The 22,141-nt window shown below is 42.1% G+C and overlaps 1 protein-coding gene across 2 annotated transcripts; it reads left to right on the top strand.

Annotated features, from left to right (window-relative positions):
- The first annotated feature begins 2,737 nt into the window (after positions 1-2,737).
- DDX43 (DEAD-box helicase 43) lies at positions 2,738-17,696 on the top strand. Of its 2 annotated transcripts, XM_032651667.1 has the most exons (16): positions 2,738-3,211; positions 5,053-5,108; positions 5,399-5,525; positions 6,321-6,446; positions 7,841-7,922; positions 8,878-9,034; positions 9,261-9,379; positions 9,978-10,079; positions 10,403-10,544; positions 11,093-11,193; positions 12,205-12,292; positions 12,953-13,080; positions 13,286-13,395; positions 14,097-14,235; positions 15,600-15,687; positions 16,215-16,864. In XM_032651667.1, exons 1-16 carry the CDS (start codon positions 2,749-2,751, stop codon positions 16,329-16,331), a joined length of 2,145 nt encoding a protein of 714 aa, XP_032507558.1. In that variant the 5' UTR covers positions 2,738-2,748; the 3' UTR covers positions 16,332-16,864. The 2 variants fall into 2 exon arrangements, 1 of the variants encoding a protein (XP_032507558.1); XR_004352583.1 differs by lacking the exon at positions 5,053-5,108 and adding an exon at positions 17,304-17,696 and having other exon boundaries at positions 2,863-3,211; positions 9,261-10,079; positions 11,747-13,080; positions 16,215-16,370.
- The last annotated feature ends 4,445 nt before the right edge of the window (positions 17,697-22,141 follow it).

Here is a 22,141-nt window from a genome sequence, read left to right as displayed (position 1 = left end):
CACAACTACTGAGCCTGTGTGCCACAATTACTGAAGCCTGCATGCCTAGAGCCAGTGCTCCCAAGAAGAGAAGCCACCACAATGAGAAGCCTGCACACCACAACAAAGAGTAGCCCCCACTCACTGCAACCAGAGAAAAGCCCACATGCAGCAACGAAGACCCAATGCAGCCAAAAATAAAATAAATAAAATAAAATAACTTTATTTAAAAATAATAATAAATAAACAATGGGACCTAATGAAACTTAAAAGCTTTTGCAAAGCAAAGGAAACTCTAAACAAGATGAAAAGACAACCCTCAGAATGGGAGAAAATACTTGCAAACGAATCAACAGACAAATGAATAATTTCCAAAATATATAAACAGCTCATGCAGCTCAATATTAAAAAAAAAAACCCAATCAAAAAATGGGCAGAAGACCTAAATAGACGTTTCTCCAAAGAAGACATACAGATGGCCAAGAAGCACATGAAAAGCTGCTCAACATCACTACTCATTAGAGAAATGCAAATCGAAACTACAATGAGGTATCACCTCACACCAGTTAGAATGGGCATCATCAGAAAATCTACAAACAACAAATGCTGGAGAGCGTGTAGAGAAAAGGGAATCCTCCTGCACTGTTGGTGGGAATGTAAATTGATACAGTCACTATGGAGAACAGTATGGAGGTTTCTTAAAAAACTAAAAATAGAACTACCATATGACCCAGCAATCCCACTACTGGGTATATACCCAGATAAAACCATAATTCAAAAAACACATGCACCCCAATGTTCATTGCAGCACTATTTACAGTAGCCAGGTCATGGAAGCAACCTAAATGCCCATCGACAGACAAATGGATAAAGAAGTTGTGGTACACATATACAATGGAATATTACTCAGCCATAAAAAGGAACGAAATTGGGTCATCTGTAGAGATGTGGATGGATCTAGACACTGTCATACAGAGTGAAGTAAGTCACAAAGAGAAAAACAAATATTGTATATTAATGCATATATGAGGAACCTAGAAAAATGGTACAGATGAACCGGTTTGCAGGGCAGAAATAGAGACACAGATGTAGAGAACAAACGTATGGACACCAAGAGGGGTAAGTGGCGGGGTGGGGGTGGGGGTGGGATAAACTGGGAGATTGGGGTTGACATGTATACACTAATATGGATAAAATGGATGACTAATGAGAACCTGCTGTATAAAAAAATAAATAAAATAAAGTTCAAAAATTCAAAAAAAAGAAGAAAAAGACAAATTGAATAGGCCTACATTTATTAAATAAATTAAATCAATAATTAATAGCTTGTGAAACAGAAAGCACCAGGTCCAGATGTGTTCACTGATGAATTCTCACACAGTTAAGAAAGAAATTATACTAACTTTGTACAAAATCTTCCAGAAAATAGAAGAAGAGGGAAAACTTCCTAACTCATTCTGTGAGGCCAGCATGGCCCTAATACCAAAACCAGACAAAGACATTGCCAGAAAGGCACAGAGCTATTTCTCATGAACACAGATGCAAATGCCCTCAACAAAATATTAGCAAATCTAATCCATCAAAACTTCTTTTTAAAGATCATTAATACAACCCACTTCAGAGTAAGGATTAGAGAAAGGAAACTAAATACATAAAACATTAATCTTTTTATGTGTTTCCTGGGTGCTGCAATAACATAGTTATCCGATTAAGTCCAGGGTTTATTGCATTAAGAGTTATAGTTAATTCCATGTTAACCCATTCAACCCAGGATGGAATGTTAGTACTTTTTTTTTTTTTTTTTCAATACTGGGCACAGACCACAGTACCCAGCATTATAATAGATGTGTACTATGTTTGATTAACACATGATCAAACAGAGATCTCTTCAGAGAATTTGAAGATCCTAATCAAAGTAGGGGCACTCCCATCTGGATTGCATCCTTGGAATAATATGTCCAGCCACAGAGCCAGACTCCAAAAATGGGAGTGCTTCAGGCATTTATTCAATTTATTTCATTAGCCCTTGAATTACAGCAAGCATTTGGGTCAAGTGTTGAGTATAGTTCCCTGTGCTATACAGTAGTTTGTTGTTATCTATTTTACAAATGGTAGTCTATATATTTTAATCCCAAACTCCTAATTTATCCCTCCCTCTGCTTCCCTTTTCGTAACTATAAGTTTCTTTTCTATGTCTGTGAGCCTATTTTGTTTTGGAAATAAGTTCATTGGTATCATTTTTTTTTTAGATTCCACATATAAGCAATATCGTATGATATTTATCTTTGGCTTCACTTAGTATGATAATCTCTAGGTCAAATCATTTTGCCGCAAATGGCATTATTTCATTCTTTTTTTATGTCTTAGTAGTATTCCATTGTGTATACATATCACATCTTCTTTATCCATTCATCTGTGGATGAACACCTGGGTTGCTTCCATGTCTTGGCTATTACAATAGTGCTGCTATGAGTGTTGGGGTACATGCATCTTTTCCAGTTATGACAACCACCATTTTAAAACCTAACATATGCTTAACCATATCAAAGTGTTGCTCACACATCAATGGTGAATGCTACTGTCAACCTTTTGTTTCAAATTTTTAACGACTGTATCGGGTTCGGCTGTTAAACGTAACTGCGCTTTCTGCGCCCCTGAGATGCGGGTCCCAGGAGCGGGTGTGTAGCCGGAAAGCACAGAGAGGCCCGGACAGCCCACAGCAGAGAAGGACAAGGCCCGCGCAAGGACTCACTCAAGCGCGCGGGCAGGATGCAGGGAGTGCAGGATGGAGGCAGCCCATTGGACCAGTCCCGCTCACAGCGCCGCGTCCGCCAATGGGCAGCGGCCTGGGCGGGGCGTCGGCGCGCGGGCGCCTTGAGCAGCGGCTGCGTGGCCGCCCTCGTGGACCAGCCTTCGACGGCGTCTCGTGTGTGCAGGGCCTGCCGGAAGACGTCGGATGTGCCGGATCCTGTTCGCGGAGCCATGTCTCGGCCGGAAGCCGGCGCCAACGCCTCCTCCTGGGTCGTTGCTTCTCGGCGGGGCGCGGCGCTGCCTCGGGCTCCGGAAAGGAGCCCGGAGCAGGAGCCGAGCCAAGGCGGTCGCGGAGGCCAGAAGACCGGCGGAGGTGGCGGCTGGAGGGGCCACTCCGGCGTCCAGCAGCCCGTGGGCGCTGGTTTCCAGGATTCGCCGCTCTCCTTCAGCCTGAAGAACGACTGGGTGGGCGCAGTGATCGGTGAGAGCCGAGGGCCTACGCGGGCGGGCCGGGGTGGGTGAGGCGGGGCGGGGCCTGTGGCATCCCCGCCCCGCCCGCCTCGCCTCCAATCAGCGGCCACTGGGGCGGCTCGGGTCCCCACCGGACTTTTCTGATACGCTTTGGTGCTAGAGTGATGGTGTTTAATGCATCTCTGTATAGTCTATAGAGACGATGTTTTGGAAGAGCCAACTCTTAGACTTAAGAAATCTTTGGGATGAAAGGTCAGAGCTTTGGCAGCTTACCCCAAAATGAACAACAAAGGAGTCAGTCCGTTTGAGCACCGGGGAGAGCCATTAACCCAAGATAAGAAGGCGTAGGGTATTAAAGGGCTGCTCGGAACATTAGCCATACCTTGCACTTAGTTTCTGTTACTTGACTATGATTAATCTGCCGGAAAAAGTGTTATTTTTCTTAGTATAGCGTGAGTCTTACAAATTCGTTTTTGAAAAGCATTTGGAAATGATTGGAAGTAAGGTTTGCCCCCCTTTTAAAATTGTGGTAAACAACATACATTTACAGGATTGTTGACCCTAAGAACAACGTTGTGTGGTAGATCTGGAGAAGGTTTTCATATTGCACGACTGAATCTACCTCTCAACAACTCATTTCCCCATTCCCCCATCCCTGGCAGCCACCAGACACCTCATAGAAGTGGAATCTGCAGTTTTTGGTGATTGGCTTATCTCAGTGTAATGTCCTCAGGGTCTGTATGTGTTGTCACAAATGGCAGGATTTCCTTTTAAGGCAGAAAACTTGCATTGTATGCATATGCCACATTTTTTTCATCCAGTCATCTGTTGACAGATATTTAGGTGATTTCCACCTCTTAGCTATTGTGAATAATGATGAATATGGGAATGCAGATATCTTTCTGAGATCCTAGTTTCAATTCTTGTGTATAAGTTCCCAGAAGTGGGATTGCTGGATCACATGGTAGTTCTATTTTTAGTTTTTAAAGGACTCTGCATACTGTTTCCATAGTGACTGCACCAATTTACATTCCCACTCGCAGTGCATAAGGGTTCCCTTTCTCCACATCCTCGCCAACTTGTTATCCCTTGTCTTTTTTTTTAATAAAGTTATTTATTTATTTGTTTTTATTTTTGGCTGTATTGGGTCTTCGTTGCTGTGCCCGGGCTTTCTCTAATTGTTTCTCTACTCTTCGTTGCAGTGCGTGGGCTTCTCATTGTTGTGTGCGGGCTCTAGAGCGCAGGCTCAGTAGTTGTGCACAGGCTTAGTTGCTCTGCGGCATGTGGGATCTTCCCGGACCAGGGCTCAAACCCGTGTTCCCTGCATTGGGAGGTGGATTCTTAACCACCGCGCCACTAGGGAAGCCCCATATCCCTTGTGTTTTTGATGAGAGCCATTCTAACAGGTGATATCTCATTGTGGTTTTGATTTGCATATCTCTGATGATTTCATCATCTTTTCATATACACCTGTTGGTCATAAATATGTCTTCGAAGAAAGGTCTATTCAAGACCTTTGGCCATTTTTTAATTGGACTTTTTTGGTTGAGTTGTAAGGGTTCCAATTTCTTCACATCCTTGCCAACACTTTGGATCCAATTAGTCTCTCCTTGGTCTGGTGGTGAATCCTTAGTAACTACCTCTGGGAAAGGAACCTCCTACCACCCACCACAATTTGGAATAGAAAGCGCCTGCTTCCCTTTTTCCAAACTGAAAGTGATTACTGAACCCTAGGAGGCTTTGTTTAGATGATTTGGGAAGAACTAGAGAAGGCTTTGAGCAAAGTCGGTAGTAGGTTCCCCATAATTGATTTCAATTTTTTTAAAAAAATTCCTTTATGTTTAAAAACAGGGCGTGGTGGGTCAAAAATAAAAGAGATCCAGAGCTCAACATACACCAAAATACAGGTAAATTATTTGGGTTCTTAAATCCTTAAAGAGGATGAACTATGGTTCATTCCTAATTCTCATTTCTCTTCAATTATTAACATACTGTTGTAACTTAGGTAAGTTGCCAAAGCTCTTCATACTTCTTTTTAAGAACTCACCTAAGCTGTAGTCCATTCATTATATCTTAGATACTGATTGATAGCAATCCTGTATTTCCTTTACACTTTTATTCTATTTGAGGTTGAGGGCGGGGGGGGGGCGGGGATGGTGAAAGGACTTATCTCACCTATTTCCCCCCTTGTATCTAGATAATAAAAGGGTACCCTGAAGCGGAAGTAAGAATTTTTGGCACCAAGGCAATGCAGAGCAAAGCGAAAACAGCGATAGATAATCTTGTTCAAAAACAAGAAGACTACAAAACGGAACCCAAAGTTGGTAGGTAATTTTTGCCCACTAAAGCCCTGTAAAATTTTAAATGTTTTATTCAGTGTTATAAGCCATATTATAACTGCTTTTCCTGATAACAAAGCTTTGGCTTGCCATCATTAAATCTAGTCTGTTACAGAATTTTTTTTCAATTAAATTCAGGATACTTTTCCTCAAACTAAGATGCTTAATATCTGCTGTTAAGCCTAGCAGTTTTACTTTTGAGTAAAAACAAAATAACCTTTTAATACACTTCACTATTGATGGTACAGCAAAGGATTAGTCCTGGCCTCCTGTCTATGGTCCCTTCCCTAGAATGTGACTGATTTTGAAAACTGCCTAATTATTTGATATTTTAAAAAATCTCAGATCTACTTAGACTAGAGAACTATTTCCAGAAGCAACAAGGAGAAGAGTCTTGGGTTCAGATGGCAGCATTGCCTCTTAGTGTTTCTTGGGAAAGAACCTCTAAAAAGCCTCTAAGACACTGTTTCTTCTGTTTCCCTGGGGTAACATCTGCCACACAGAATTATTGTAATGATAAGTGATGTGTTATTTATTATCAGACACTAGTCTCTCATGCTTTTTAACTGCTCCAGTAATTTTTTTTTGCATTTCCGAAATCTGAAGTAAATAACTGGCAAACCGTGACCAGAATTGTCATGGCACTGTTGAACTAAATTCCTAAATTTAATGTTTCAAGCATTATTACTGTTGGATTATTAAAACAGAAAATAATAAAATTGTTTTGGATTTTATACTGGTAGGATTTGTTTGGAAACTAATTTGGAATATTTTTAACAGATGTTGCTGTTGTCCAAACTTCGGATGGAAAAGATGCAAGGAAAGATGTTTCAGGAAATCAGAAATTGGTTGATTGGGATAAGTGCCGAGAAAATATTTTGAAATGGAGCCAAAAAAAGTGGGCAGGTTAGTGCTGGATCCCAACACTTATATGTGGTATTGTTGTTCCTAGTAATTGAGGTTTTAGCCTCTATAAAAAATGTGTTGCCCTTAGTAATGAAATCTATATGCAAAATGACAGTAGAATTTGAAATGCTGCAATTAGTCTCTAGGACATGATATTTCTATGTCTGTGTTGCAGTTTACGTTACAAATGGAAAGTTAAAACTTATTTATACCTTGTCTTATTTGAGGTAACTAGCTGCACAAGTTTAATAAAAATAGAAAATTGGGCCAAAAGGGAAATTGATGGTACAGCAAAGGGAAATTGATGGTACAGTAAAGGGAAATTGATGGTACAGTGAGTAAACATGCCAACCAGGAGTTAACATTTTGCTATGGCTGAGCAAAAATTGATCTTGGAGTGTCCTGGCCAAGCAGGGCAAAATAAAAAGGGAAAAACATTTAATAAGATCATATAGTTCTTGAAGAAATGGGTTTTTTAAATTCTCGCTTGGAATTATATATGGAGTATAATGTTCTACATTATTCACTGAATTTCAAAGTAAATTCAGGCATTAATTTGATCAGAATGAGGCAGTGGGACAACATCATTTATTTAAAGTTAAACGGTGAACACTACCATGTGACAAATATTAACAAGGATTCATTCCACTCTGGTGGTCAGCCTATCCCATGCCATCTCAACAACATGTGTTGGGAGATTTGGGTGGAGGTGGGGAACAGAAAAAGGATTTAAGTTTTGGTGGAAGTATGACAAGCATTTAAAAAAGAAAACAGGGCTTCCCTGGTGGCGCAGTGGTTGAGAGTCCACCTGCCGATGCAGGGGACATGGGTTCGTGCCCCGGTCTGGGAGGATCCCACATGCCGCGGAGCGGCTGGGCCCGTGAGCCATGGCCGCTGAGCCTGCGCGTCCGGAGCCTGTGCTCTGCAACGGGAGAGGCCACAGCAGTGAGAGGCCCACGTACCTCAAAAAAAAAAAAAAGAAAAGAAAACAAAGTAGCTTCAAAGTAGAGGATAGAATAAGGATAAATATTTTATTCCTAAACAGTAATGGGACGGACCCTCAAAGAAAAGAAAGTTAGCTTACTATGAGAGAAGATTCGTCACTTGTGATGGCTGTGTGTCTCGTGAAGCATGGTTTCTTTTATTTTATATTTAATTATTAAAGATCTCTTTCTTGGGTGAAAAATGTAATTGAAAGACAAAGCAAAAATGGAGATCTCTTAGAGGCTGACAGAAGCTTGGCTGGCAAAGTGTGGGACAGCTGTCTAGAACTATTATCTGTGCAAGGTGAACCTGATACATATTTTAGTTTGATTTCTGTTGCTTTGAATAAATGTCAATGAAATGTAAGTGCTCATTAATCACCCAAGTTAAAATTTTGGTTTTTGTCCCAGGTTTACCTCCAATTAAGAAAAACTTTTACGTGGAGTCAGAAACAACAAGTTCAATGTCACAAGACCAAGCAGACAATTGGAGGTGAATAGTTTTACTACTTTTTATTGAGTATTTGTAGAGTTTTGCTGGTAAATTAACCCATTAGGAAAAGATTTGAAATGCTTGCATTTAAAACTGTAGCTTCCTATTCAAAAGAAAACTTGGTTGCACCCTACATCATATACATTAGAGCATCGCTGTCCAATAAAACTTTTGGCGAAGAGGGAAATGGGCTATATTTGTGGCTAGAGTAGTTACTATACATATGTGGCTATTAAACACTTAAAATGTAGCTAATATAATTGAGGAACTGAATTTGAAATTTTAAATTTAAAGAGACACGTGGTTGGTGCCTGCTGTATTAGCAGTTTTTGAGAATTATTTCTACAAGTGTTGAAAATCATGAGAAATTGATCTGATATCTGAATATTAGAAAAATTTCTTACGCTTTGGTCCTTGTTATCTAGAATTATAGATCATAATGGCAACATTTTTTCTATTAACATCTGTTATAAAACTAAGATAGTATGGTATAGCAGACAGAGCAGTTATTCTAGGCTTGGGGTAGGGCCCTGAGCATGGACAAGTGACGAAAGATCACCTGTCGAATCAGAATAATTCCCACTTCCAAGTATTATTGAGGATTAATTAAGGAAATGTGTGTGAAACATTATAGGCCCTCAGGCATTTGCCAAATCTGACTTTGATTCATGAAGCGTATAATTTTCAGGTTCTATTCTTAACCTTTCCATGAAATTTTCATTGGCCCATTCATGCATACAGTGTAATTTTTTTCCTTCTCTGGAACTATTCTGGTAAAAAAAGATGGGCTTGCTTCTATTTCTTATTACGTTTTACTGTAACTTAACCAGCAGTCTAATTTTAATCAGTTGCAGTTGAATTTCTAGATATGACCCGAACTAATGTTGGAAAAAATTTCTTGCTTGGGGAGTAAAGTGACCAAAGCCGCTAATCCTTGTTCTGTTTTTCCTTAAAGGAGGGAAAATTATAATATAATGTGTGATGACTTGAAAGGTGGTGAGAAACGTCCTCTTCCCAACCCTATTGGTAATTTTGAGGATGCATTTCACTGTTATCCTGAAGTTATGAGAAGCCTTCAAAAGGCAGGTTTTCAAAGGCCAACACCAATTCAGGTATGCTTTCTTTAATTCTAACATTTCATCGACTTTCTCCCCTCAATTTCTGGTCGTTAGAAGTTATAACACCAGGGAGCAGCTGTCTCTTATAAGTGTCCCCCCCAGCACCTCCACCACTGCCTAGCACTCAAAATGCTGAGAAGTTTGGGGCTGGGAGAGGAGGAAGGAATACTTGACAGAAAGAAATGCACTTTTTATTTTAATATTTCTCGTTCTGTTTCAGTCACAGGCATGGCCAATCATTCTACAAGGAGTAGATCTTATAGGAGTAGCTCAGACTGGAACGGGGAAGACATTGACCTACTTAATGCCTGGATTTATTCATATTGACTCACAACCTCTGTAAGAATGATTACATCTGGGTTCCCTTTAGGGGTCTAACAGATATGGATTCCAAAAATGCAATGAAAGTTTCTTCGATTGCCTTGGTCAAAAGGTAACGCCTAGTCTCGGGCAAATGCACTTGTGTTGTTCTGGTAAGCTATAAATGGACAGAACATTTTTAGGAAGCAATAGGTAGTATCCACCAAAAGTCTTAATAGCGAAACACTGGAAACAAATTGTTTAAATTACCGTGTCCAGTACAATTCTGTGAGAGTGTCTGACACAGGAAAGCTCTGGCCCTGTTTAATGAAAAGGCTGGTGTCTGGACCCTAGGATTTTTTTGTTGGGCTGTTTTTCTTTATTTCTCCACTTTTTATGTGTGGTGCTTGTTTGTGGCTTTGACACTCATTGCTGCTTTTTTTTTTTTTTTTTTTGGCCGTACCTCGAGGCTTATGGGATCTTAGTTCCCTGACCAGGGATTGAACCCAGGCCCTCAGCAGATGAAAGCTCGGAGTCCTAATCAGTGGACCGCCAGGGAATTCCCTCATTGCAGGCACTGAATGAAGGTCCTGTGTATCTGAGATGGGTACTTTACTAACGTGTTTTCTCTCCAAAGAGCCAGGAATGGGCCGGGCATGTTAATCCTCACCCCGACTCGAGAACTAGCTCTGCAGGTGGAAGCCGAGTGCCGTAAATATTCATATAAAGGTCTTAAAAGGTGAGTCTTTTCTTTGACCATGCCTGCATCAGCCTTCTAACCATTTGTAGCTATCGACATCCTCCCCGTTATTTTCACACATCCTGAGAAGCTGATTGGCTCAGCGTGGGTCAGGCTTACTTACCCCTGATCCACATCGACTGTAACCTGGGTGGATTGGTGGATGTGGATGGTTCTCAGAAAGGGGCCAATACTGTACTACCCGAGACTTCTGATTGATGTGCTTTTTATTTTATACCCCAAATGCTTAGGTTGGTTGGGATTTTGAATTGTGATGGAATATTCCCCACGTGAACATGAACCTCTGTATTTTTTTTTTTAAGTGTTTGTATATATGGTGGTGGCGATAGAGATGGACAAATAAAAGACTTAGCGAAAGGTGTCGATATCATTATTGCCACTCCTGGAAGACTCCACGATCTACAAATGAATAACTTTGTACACCTGAAGAGCGTAACCTACCTGGTAATCGTGGAGCAGGGGTTCAGGGTCGTGGGAGGAAGAACTGAACGCTTTATCAAACCCTTTAGAATGGCTCTCCATTTCATAATGGTTTTAAATCCTAGGAATGTTTCTCATTCCCTCTAGTTTGTTAAAGTACAGATTTTAAGATCATTCCATTTTAGTATTATATAAATATTAGAAAATGTAGGTAAGTACAAAAGAATTCCACATGAATATTTTAGACACTTAAATTGTTTTTTTTTTCATTAAATAGATTTAGAAACTGTTAGTTGGCAAACTTAACTCAGTCTGTGTTGCAACTACAGATAGCTCAGGTAATGGAGGAAGTGAAAAAATTACCTTAGTATTCATAAAGGCGGAGCATACATATTAGCTACCTTCCATACCTAATCTAGCCATCTTTTTTTTTTTTTTTGGCCGTACTGCACGGCTCGCAGGATCTTAGTTCCCTGACCAGGGGTGGAACCCGGGCCCTCAGCAGTGAAAGTGCGAAGTCCTAACCACTGGACCACCAGGGAATTCCCCTAATCTAATCATTTTTAATGCAGGTATTAGATGAAGCTGACAAGATGCTGGATATGGGATTTGAACCCCAGATAATGAAGATTTTATTAGATGTACGCCCAGACAGGCAGACAGTTATGACAAGGTAGGTATATGTTTAATTTGCTAGTCTGCAAAGTAGAAATCAGTGGAACCAAATCCATTTGATTTTAGAGCCTTTCTTAAAAGTATTTTGAGATCCTTTGGTGAAAGATATGTCACCACTTAGTATAGCAACTCAGTGTAACAGTTTAGCAATGACTATTGGGTTTCCTGAATTAAAAATAAGATTTCTAGGGACTTCCCTGGTAGTACAGCAGTTAAGACTCCACACTCCCAATGCAGGGGGCCCGGGTTCGATCCCTAGTCAGAGAACTAGATCCCACATGCCGCGACGAAGATCCCACGTGCTGCAACTAAGACCTGACACAGCCTAAGTAAATAAATAAATGTTTGAAAAAGAATAAGATTTCTGTAAAAAAAAAATGCAGGGGAGACTGTTTCACAGGGGGAGGGTCTCAGATTGGAAAAAGTAATCACCTGTCCAGAATACTTTTTGGCAAAGATAAAACTGAGGCAGTGGAAGAGTATGTGATTGGGGAAGTAGACTAGATTTATTCGTTTTGTTTTCTTACTAAACTTCCCATCTTTGTAATTAGTGTGAAAGTACAGAAGGTGGCTACTCTCATAATATATGGTTGAAGAAACAACTGAATTTACATATCCAATCATCGGTACAGTTAAAATGTTTTTACTTGGCATGAGCATTTGGTTTTGCCTGCTAACAATGCATGAAAAATACTGGGGTTTTTTGCCTTATTTATAAAGGCCGAGAGAAAACTAACACCTGAATTCATTGTACCTTTTCATAGATTAGAAAGGTATAGCTCTTCTTCACCTTTTGCTTACAAACCTATTAAACTTATTTAAAGGTTTAATCTAGTAGCTTCGTTGGGCAATTCATTGTGAAGCAAATGTCTTCTGTGAAATTGGCCTCATTAAAAAGTACTAAGTTTGTCTTTCATGAGTAATCTTGTTCATAGCATTCTTAGGGAAATTTAGTAATGTTTGCTTTATAATAAATGTTTGATGTTTGTGTATTACGTTTTATCTCCAGTGCAACGTGGCCCTGTGCTGTCCGTAGACTCGCACAATCTTATTTGAAAGAGCCCATGATTGTGTATGTTGGTACTTTGGATCTAGTTGTAAGCTTGTTTTTAATTACTATTTCTATCTTATTAATTATGGAAATGTTTTGCCATTGAAAGCTCTCTGGCCTTTCACTTCATAATTGAGATTGGCCTTTCAACTAATCATTAACGAAAATTGACATTTTGCTTAAATCACTGGTAATTAATAATGGGTCATTGCCCTAGGCTCATTTCATGAGATTTCACGAAAGACAGGATAAATGCTTCAGAATCTATTTCATCTCTGGGTCAATAAAATGGTACCAGCGATATTTTGAAATTTTGTGTTGTCAAAATACTTATTGAACGGAAACTCTTTGTGTCATCAGCTGAACATCTTTATTGCAAAGGCTATATCCAAATTCATGGCGATAGTTTTGTAAGCTTGGCCTCAAACCGTGGTTATTCCTTTTTCAACAATAGTAACCAGCTGCTTTCAACACACTACCATGGATTCAAGAGTTCCCAGCTTAGCATAGGTGACTCACTGGTAAAAAGTGAAAGACTGAGCCATAAATCCTTGGGTAGGAACCGGTGATTTTGTAAGGACCTGCCATTTTTCCTGCTAGCAGTTTATTAGAACATTTAACCAATGATAGAAATAAGATGGACTTCGAGCCAGTATATGGGGTTTGCCCGTTAATATTGATGAACTATGATCTCTGAGTCCTTTAGGCTGTAAGTACCGTGAAACAAAATATAATTGTCACCACAGAAGACGAGAAACAATCGCATATCCAGACTTTCATCGAGAGCCTGTCTCCCAAAGACAAAGTCATAATATTTGTTAGCCGGAAAGCTGTGTGAGTATATTTTTTTTACATTCAAATCATCAGTCATGGTTTGTTTGGGCATTGTTTCTATGTGTATACGCATTTCACATGGGGGTGTGTGTATGTCTTACAATACGCACATTACTTCAGACTCTTGCCAGTGGAAGTAACAGTAATGAATTGATGGTGGTATGAGAATAAGCACTTAGACCCCTGACTTTATCTTTTGCTTCAGGGCTGATCATTTAGCAAGTGACCTGAGTATCCGGCATATATCAGTAGAGTCTCTGCATGGCAACAGAGAACAGAGTGATCGAGAGACAGCATTAAAAAACTTTAGAACAGGTACATTTATACAATTAGTATTGCAGTTTAAAAGTGTCTAGTGTCTGGGACTTCCCTGGTGGCGCAGTGGTTGAGAGTCCGCCTGTCGATGCAGGGGACGCGGGTTCGTGCCCCGGTCCGGGAAGATCCCACATGCCGCTGAGCGGCTGGGCCCGTGAGCCATGGCCGCTGAGCCTGCGTGTCCGGAGCCTGTGCTCCGCAACGGGAGAGGCCACAGCAGTGAGAGGCCCGCGTACCGCAAAAAAAAAAAAAAAAAAAAAAAAAAAAAAATGGCCAGTGCCTGGACTTGCTTGAGTGTTGGCACCTTTTCATGGAACCCATGTCTAAGATCTGCCCTCAGCTTGCAGATCCCAGAACTATACTTGTTCTAAATATTCATCAGATTCTCAGAACTATCTCAAGCTAATGTTTAAAACCTGGATATCAAGGCAGTAATTTGCAGTGAGGATGTTATCTTAATTTACTTGAGAGGCATATATCTCTGCCATGGTTCATGGACCCTTTGAATTTTGGAATCTATTGTGTTGTAACTTGCCAGCAGTTAAAAAAGGCTAAGTAACCCTTTCCCGTCTTCACTGTCCTTAAAAGAGTTTTAATATTAGAAGCAAGGATAGTTCACCTGATCAGATATTAGGGGACGGATATGTCTTGGGTTGATTTGTACCAGCATGTGTCTGTATTCTTTTGGCTTTACTCTTTAGGGGAAGTGCGAATACTGATTGCTACCGATTTAGCATCTCGTGGTCTCGATGTCCATGATGTCACACACATCTATAATTACGATTTTCCCCGGAACATCGAAGAATATGTGCACAGAGTAGGGCGCACCGGGAGAGCAGGGTAAGTCGGTCCATCCAGCCTGGCTCCCCATTCTCTTCGCAAAAAGGACCTTTTTCCCCTCTGAGAGCACTATCATAAAATCCCCATAACGTGCTGTTTAAACAACTGCAGATTAGGTTCCAAATTGCTGTTTGAATGGCTAAATCTTTTTTTTTTTTAATCGAAGTATAGTTGATTTACAGTGTTGTGTTAATTACTGCTGTACAGCAAAGTGATTCAGTTATACATATATGTATACATATATGTATACATTCTATTTTTTTAATATTCTTTCCCATTATGGTTTATCAAAGGATATTGAATATAGTTCCCTGTGCTATACAGGAAGACCTTGTTGTCTATCCATTCTATATATAAAAGTTTACATCTGCTCACCCCAACTTCCCACTCCATCCCTCTCCCAACCCCTTCCCCGTTGGCAACCACAAGCCTGTTCTCTACGTCCGTGATTCTGTTTCTGTTCCATAGATAGGTTCATTTGTGTCATATTTTATTTATTTTTTATTTTTTAGATTTTTTTTTGATGTGGACCATTTTTAAAGTCTTTATTGAATTTTTTACAGTATTGCTTCTGTTTTGGTTTTTTGGCCATGAGGCATGTGGGATCTTAGCTCCCTCACCCCCTGTATTGGAAGGCGAAGTCTTAACCACTGGACCACCAGTGAAGTCCCTTGTGTCATATTTTAGATTCCACATATAAATGATATCATATGATATTTGTCTTTCTCTGTCTGGCTTACTTCACTTAGTATGATAATCTCTGGTGGCATCCATGTTGCTACAAACAGCATTATTTTGTTCTTTTTTATGGCTGAGTAGTATTCCACTGTGTATATGTACCACATCTTCCTTATATGAATGGCTAAATCTTTTTTAAAATTAATTAATTAATTTTTTGGCTGCGTTGGGTCTTCGTTGCAGCGTGCAGGCTTTCTCTAGTTGTGGCGAGCGGGGGCTACTCTTCGTTGCGGTGCGCGGGCTTCTCATTGCGGTGGCTTCTCTTGTTGCGGAGCACAGGCTCTAGGCGCGTGGGCTCAGTAGCTGTGATATGTGGTCTCAGTAGCTGTGGCTCACAGGCTCCAGAGCACAGGCTTAGTAGTTGTGGCACATGGGCTTCATTGCTCCGCAGCATGTGGGATCTTCCCGGACCAGGGCTCGAACCTGTGTCCCCTGCATTGGCAGGCGGATTCTTAACCGTTGCGCCATCAGAGAAGTCCCTGAATGGCTAAATCTTAACGTATCATACGTAGTTGGGCTTGTGAAAGAGCTGAGGTTTTGCTGCTGCTGTTTTTGTTCTATTTTGCTAGCTGAATCATGAATATAAATTACAAATCAAATTAAATTGACTTTTTTCCCCCTTGAAGGAGGACCGGGATATCTGTTACCCTTATCACTAGAAATGATTGGAAGATTGCCGGTGAATTAATTAATATTCTGGAAAGAGCAAATCAGGTGAGAATATGCAACTCTGTTTTCTAAGGTTCAAATTTCATTTATTCCAAGTACTGGGGCTTTACTGCCTGTCAGGAAATACAGATATTAAACAAGCAATTAAGCGTGTTATGAGGGCTGTAGCATGGCAAAGATGAGCACTATAATATATAAGTGGGGAACCTGGTCTAATGGTGAGCGTCACTGAACCCTGCTGAGGAAGAGCCCAGTGGGGTGGAGGTTGCAGAGAACAGAGGAAGCAGAGGACACACTCAGGCCTCGAGGTGAGAAAGTGACACCAGGCAAAGGCACCAGGAAGCAACTGAAAGGCCATGCTAGCAGGAGGGCCACGTACTTACTGACGGGGTTTTTTAAGACTAGGCTGGTTTTTATACCTTGAAGATTCGGTGTTGCATACGCAGAGGGACACATTCCATTCTGTTTGGATGATGTCATGTAATCAGTTGTGGAGATTCTCTGAAGATTGTAGAAAAGCTGTTATATAATGAGAATCACCTCAATCCTAATAACACATTTAATGGCTTCAGAGTGTCCCAGAGGATCTTGTGGTGATGGCTGAGAGATATAAAGCAAATAAACTGAAAAAAGAAATGGAAAATAAATGGGAAAGACCCCAAGGAAAACCCAAGATGTTTTATTATTAACGTCTATATTGAAAAGTGGTACCAGCCTACTTAAAAGAGGTAAAATTTGAATAACACATGAACTTTCAAACACCTGGTTTCCTTAACTAGGCTTTGTTAGTGTGTTTATTACAATCAGCCTTATCTCTAAGAGTCACTAACATAATAAATGAGATCTTATTCTTTATCTGTTACCTAAATTCTAGTTAATATATCTTAGAACTGATTCACTTTGTTATAAAGCAGAAATGAACACACCATTGTAAAGCAATTATACTCCAATAAAGATGTTTAATATATATATATATATATATATATCTTAGAAGTATTAATTCAGAGATGAGAAAGAAACTTTAAGTTGTACAGTCGTAAGAGTATAATGGAATACAATAGAATTGGTGTAGGTGTAAATTGGTATAACCTCTTCTGAACAATCAGGTGGTAATGTATCAATTGTAAATACATATACCTTTTTTTTTTTTTTTTTTCCGGTACACGGGCCTCTCACTGTTGTGGCCTCTCCCGTTGCGGAGCACAGGCTCCGGACGCGCAGGCTCAGCGGCCATGGCTCACGGGCCCAGCCGCTCCGCGGCATGTGGGATCTTCCCGGACCGGGGCACGAACCTGTATCCCCTGCATCGGCAGGCGGACTCTCAACCACTGCGCCACCAGGGAAGCCCACATATACCTTTTAATCCAGCAATTCCTCTGGACATAAATGTCCAGTAGGGAGCCATATGAATAAACTATGGAGAAAATCATATCATATAAGGGCCTAATGCCTATGACATAGGAAACTCCTAACACTGAACAAAAACAACCTGATTAGAAACTGGGCAAAGGACTTGAATAGACATTTCTCCAAAGACATATAAGTGTCCAACAAGTTAAAGATGCTCAGCTTCACTAATCACTAGGGGAGTCAAAGATCACCTCACCCCCGTGAGAATGGCGCAGTACATCAATTGATGGTTTTTCCTGCTTATTTTTCAGAATTCAAGATTTTTTTTGAGATATATTTATTTAAGATACTGTGGAAGTATTGGAAGCACGCTGGCAGTATGAAGAGATGACTGAGTCTTAAAATAATAGTGTTTAAAATGTAGAATTCAGTATTTTATACTTTAATAAGATCAAAAGTATTTAACCTTGAGTTGAACATTTTTTACCGATATTAAGAAATGTAGCATTAAAATTTCACTTGCTATCTTTATTTTAAAAGAAGAAATAAACGTAAATTTTGTCTCCTATAATGTTGCTGTATTAAGGTCATTCTTTAAAGGGTTTCAAGCTTGTTCAGATGTTGTCATAGCAGGGAAAATGCTGTTAACACAATAAATTATTTTCTGTGATAAAAAGACAAGCTGATCCGTCTTTCTCAATAGCCCTTTAATTTTGTGTTTACCACATAGTGTTTTATTTGGTGGTACTTTTCTTACCACTTTATCTACTTTGAAATGAAACAGTAAAAAGATTTCATGGGGCCAAACTATGCAACAGCTGTTTGTTAAATTTTAGCCTGGTGCTCGAGGATCAAGTAAATCCTGGGTAAATTCATTTCCCCGAAAGCTTCTTTGACTAATCATGGCCCCTACTTTCCCTTATAGTTTTGTGTAGTTTTCTGTTCCCTGCACGATAATTACTTATACCATGTTATCATCTATCGGAAGTTGAATAGTAGTGAGGAAATACGTTCATGATACAAGAACCACAAACACCCACCAAAAGGTGTATGTAACGAGAATAAATTTTTGTAATAAGTTTCATTACGTGAAAATGCATTAAAATTAGTGAAATTCTAACATTAATTTGGGCTACTGACAGGTTTTCAGCGAAGCTGGGCTAGGCTAACAGCTAGGAGCCCATCTTTCCCTAAAAGTGCAGAATGAAACGTAAAAAGAATACACAATGGGGACAAAAGACAGTCTCTTCAGTAAGTGGTGCTGGGAAAACTGGACATCTGGTTATAAAAGACCACAATCAGAACACGCTGGGGAGTGTGGGGAGGGCAGCCCCGGGGCTGAGGGGCTCGGGACGCAGCCAGGGGCTGCCAGGTCCCGTGGGCTGGTTGCTGCCGGTTCAAGGCCCGCCCCGCTGCTGCCCCGGCCCATGGGCATCACATCTTTCAGCAAGAGGGTCCAGAAGAGCATCTCGCAGAAGAAGGTCCAGCTGCACGTGGACAGGAGCCTCAGGTGAACACTGTCCGACATTACGGAGGACACTACAAACTGCAGAGCAGGCCAGGCTTCAGTAAGCCCCAGTGAGCAGAAACCATCAGCCAAGGCTTCAGGCACAGACCTGTGAGTGAAAACGAGACCCTCCTTACTTTTCTACCCGGTGAAGAGTGACCACAGCGCACAAACCGGACCAGAAATGAGGGGCGGCAAGCGGCTCCAGTGAGGCCGGAGCACATCTTCAGTGGGTAAGTGCGGTGGTTAATGCACAGGGATGTCGGCTGCATTTAAGCCCATGAAGGCTGTTCAATTTTACTGTAAATGAAAAGCGTGATGAATACGGTAAATCTTTTAGGTCAGGAGGGTTACATCCTCCTGATGCAGCGTGTTTACATGCAGACTTTTAAGCCAACTACTGGACTAAAAAAAAAAAAAGGCAAGAAAAAGCATGATCAGAAAAAGAATGAAAGGAAAACAATGTATGGCCTCATCAGCGAAGCATGAAGTCAGTTCTCCTGCAAGCGTGGGTGACAGCAGTCTTGGCAGTCACTGTGTGATCCCACGCTGCCTCCCGCGAGGTGTAGCCCTGCACCAGCAGCCTGCGGCTGGAAGCGGACCTGCGTGAGCTTTGCTGCCAGCTTTGTCGCTTGTCAGCAAGTCCGTTTGACGCGGGTCCCTCGCCGGCCCTGTGCCTGGCACACAGTAGGCACTCAGGCGGCATCTGCTGGCTGACCGAGCTGTCACTACAGTGCCAGACTTGTCACATCTGGTCCCCAGCTCCAGGCGCCGAGACCCCTGCCGTTTCTGTTGCTCAGCACACGTAGTAGAGGAAACCCTGATGCACCAACAGGAGGTTTCAGGTCAGGCGAGGTTTCAGGCAGTCCCATGCGCCCAGCCGTATTGTGGAGGGTCCAGAAACACACATGCAGAGCCCCTCCCAGGAGCCGCGGCCCTCGGTCCTCCCATCCACGCTTCATTCTGCGGGCAGAGTTACGTGTTACGACCTCAGCCGTTCTGGGCCAGAAATGCTTTGACAAATGGATGCATGTAGTGGTTTGGGGCTCATGTTTTCAGAAGTACGAATCCTTAATTGAGAGCCACAAGAAAGCTGCCAAGGACTGTGTGGTTCCTGCCCCCGAGTCCAGCCCTGGGGTGGAAGTTCTGACCAGCCTTGACCTTCTGCACTGGGGGGTCGGCAACGAAGCACGGCTTTGAGCAACACAGGCCGGTGCCATCTGATGCTTGTTCTTGTGAGCACTTTGCCTCTCTTTCAGGGGGAACGATTGCTGACACAACTTTTTAAACTATCAACAATTACCTGATCTTTTCTTTATGTTCAAACACTCAGATCCCTATATCTAATTCTATCAGAACCAAAGTATCCTTTGAAAATAAAGCTTTGTATCCAAAAGTAAGCTTTTGCAACATTTTCTAGTCAGTGTGTTGGGGGAGCCGAGAGTGTGAACAGGGAGTAGGAAGGAAAGAGAAGAAAGGACTTGAATTCTAATTTCTGACCATCTTGACATATATTGTGTTCAAAGGTATCACCTTCTTACTCAGTTTTTTTGTTTTTGTTTTTGTTTTGTGGTACGCGGGGCCCTCACCGCTGCGGCCTCTCCCGCTGCGGAGCACAGGCTCCGGACGCACAGGCCCAGCGGCCACGGCTCACGGGCCCAGCCGCTCCGTGGCATGTGGGATCCTCCCGGACCGGGGCACGAACCCGTGTCCCCTGCATCGGCAGGCGGACTCCCAAACACTGCGCCACCAGGGAAGCCCCTTCCTCAGTTTTAATTCTGAGTTCTTTCTTAAGCCTCAAAGAATAAAAGCAGCAGTGGACAACCTGGCCTGGTGGAGCGTTTTAGTGTCTCACGGATGGATTCATCTGAGCATCCACTCAGAGAAATCAGAACAAACCCCCCGCAAGCAGGGAGGTGGAGTGGCCAAAGTTCTCGGTTCCATGGAGCGTGCTTTCCGTGGACAAGGACGCCACTCTCACTAAATAAAACGTGGTGTGTCCGTGGCAGCCACGCTTTCACCAGTGCTCACGATGCATGTCTAGCAGATTGCAGCCTTTTAAAATACGCATAATTGAATGTACAGAGAGCATCCTCTAGACTCTGAGGGGATCGTATTTTCATATACCTGACCATGGTTGGCACGTCGGGGTGCTCTCTGTGTTTGCAGTCGTGCAGATTCAGTGCGTATTCAGAGAGCGTCTCACTGCCCACAGCTGAAGGCTGTTGATATGGAGGCACCAAGAAGGCTCTAAAGTATGTGGCTTATGTAGGTTTTTCCTAAGAAGCTGAGTTTAGAAAGGGTTTGAAGGAATCAAACACCACACCCCCTTTGTCAAGGGGAGTGTTTTGTTATCAGGCTGGAGTTTGGGGGCAGATGGGGTTAAGGCATTGGTAACCTGCTCCCTGGAAATATCCACATACTATTGAGGGGGAAAAAAATGTAGCTGTCAGGTGTTTGAGCCACAATTGTGGATGTGTAGGTCATGTCACCGTCTCTTCAACAGCAGATCTGTGTTCCCAGTTCAGAGACTCTGGACAAGAAGCTGTGGTGTTAGGCTCTGTGTGTTCAGGTGTGTCTGGAAGAGCGCTTTCATTCCCACGGGAAGCCTGGGACACTTTTCACCCTCAGCCAGATGCTGTGCGCACGCAGTCCCATGCTGTTTTTCCTCTAAGGAGAGGTCCTTTGGAAAGCGGAGGTTGTGTGTGCCTTTTCAACCTCTGAAAGCATGTCAGGTGAAAGGAGAGACAAAGCTCTCTGAACTCATGTTTTTCTTGGGTGCAGAAATCTGTTCTTTCATCAGACCACTAAGCCACGTGCCTAAGCCTCTTCTGCAGTTTCCCACAGCTGGATCTGGGGCAGGAGGCTTCTGCCTCTTAGAGGTGGCCGACCCTCTAAAGCAACCCGGTCTGGCTTTGGGGAGCAGTGGTGCTTGGGGAAAGCAGCCCTCACCGTGGCTGTCTGCATTTTTAAACCACCTGTCAAGGACTTGCGCTTGTCTCCACCTGTAAGGTTGCAACACTGCCTTCTCTCCGCTTGGTGCTCCTGGGCAAAACTGGCGTGTGCCATCCAGAACTGGCGTTGTCTTCTTAGAGAGCACGGCTGCTGCCTCGGTTCTGGCCTGCTGTGCTTCTTTCATACGCCCTGAAGGGTGTCACATCTTGCCATTCGTGTGGCTTCGTTTTAAGGTGTTTTAAAAAAACAAACGGACAGACTTCTTAGTTCAATGAACAAACTCTTAGGTTGGCAACAGCATGTGAGAAAGATCATAGCTGAACCCCTTGAAAGATTGCAGCCAAGGGGTTCAAGACCAGTGGTGTAAAAGGAAGAGGAATTTCACTTATGTGGTACAGCTGCCAAGTTGTTAGATGTTCCTGTCTCCGCTAAATAGGCACAGCTAGTCTTCCAGGGAGCAGATGTTAATAATTGTTTGCAGTTAGAACGCTGCATCTAACCTTGGCATTTCAGCTGTTTATTTTGTGGGAATTTTTGCTGCTTTCTTGCAGGGCACCTGCCTGTTAGAAAGGAGGAAGTAGGGGAGGGAACTAACTCAGGGGCCCGACCGTGGATCCCAGAGTTGTTGCTGCATGGAAATCACCTGAAAGCTCTCAGGCATTACAATGACAAGTTGTAACAGTTGAG

This window comes from Phocoena sinus, chromosome 12 (assembly GCF_008692025.1).
Source record: "Phocoena sinus isolate mPhoSin1 chromosome 12, mPhoSin1.pri, whole genome shotgun sequence".
NCBI classification, from domain to species: domain Eukaryota; kingdom Metazoa; phylum Chordata; class Mammalia; order Artiodactyla; family Phocoenidae; genus Phocoena; species Phocoena sinus.
The sequence above is the reverse complement of the archived record's forward strand: the minus strand, read 5'-3'. Positions and strand labels throughout refer to the sequence as shown.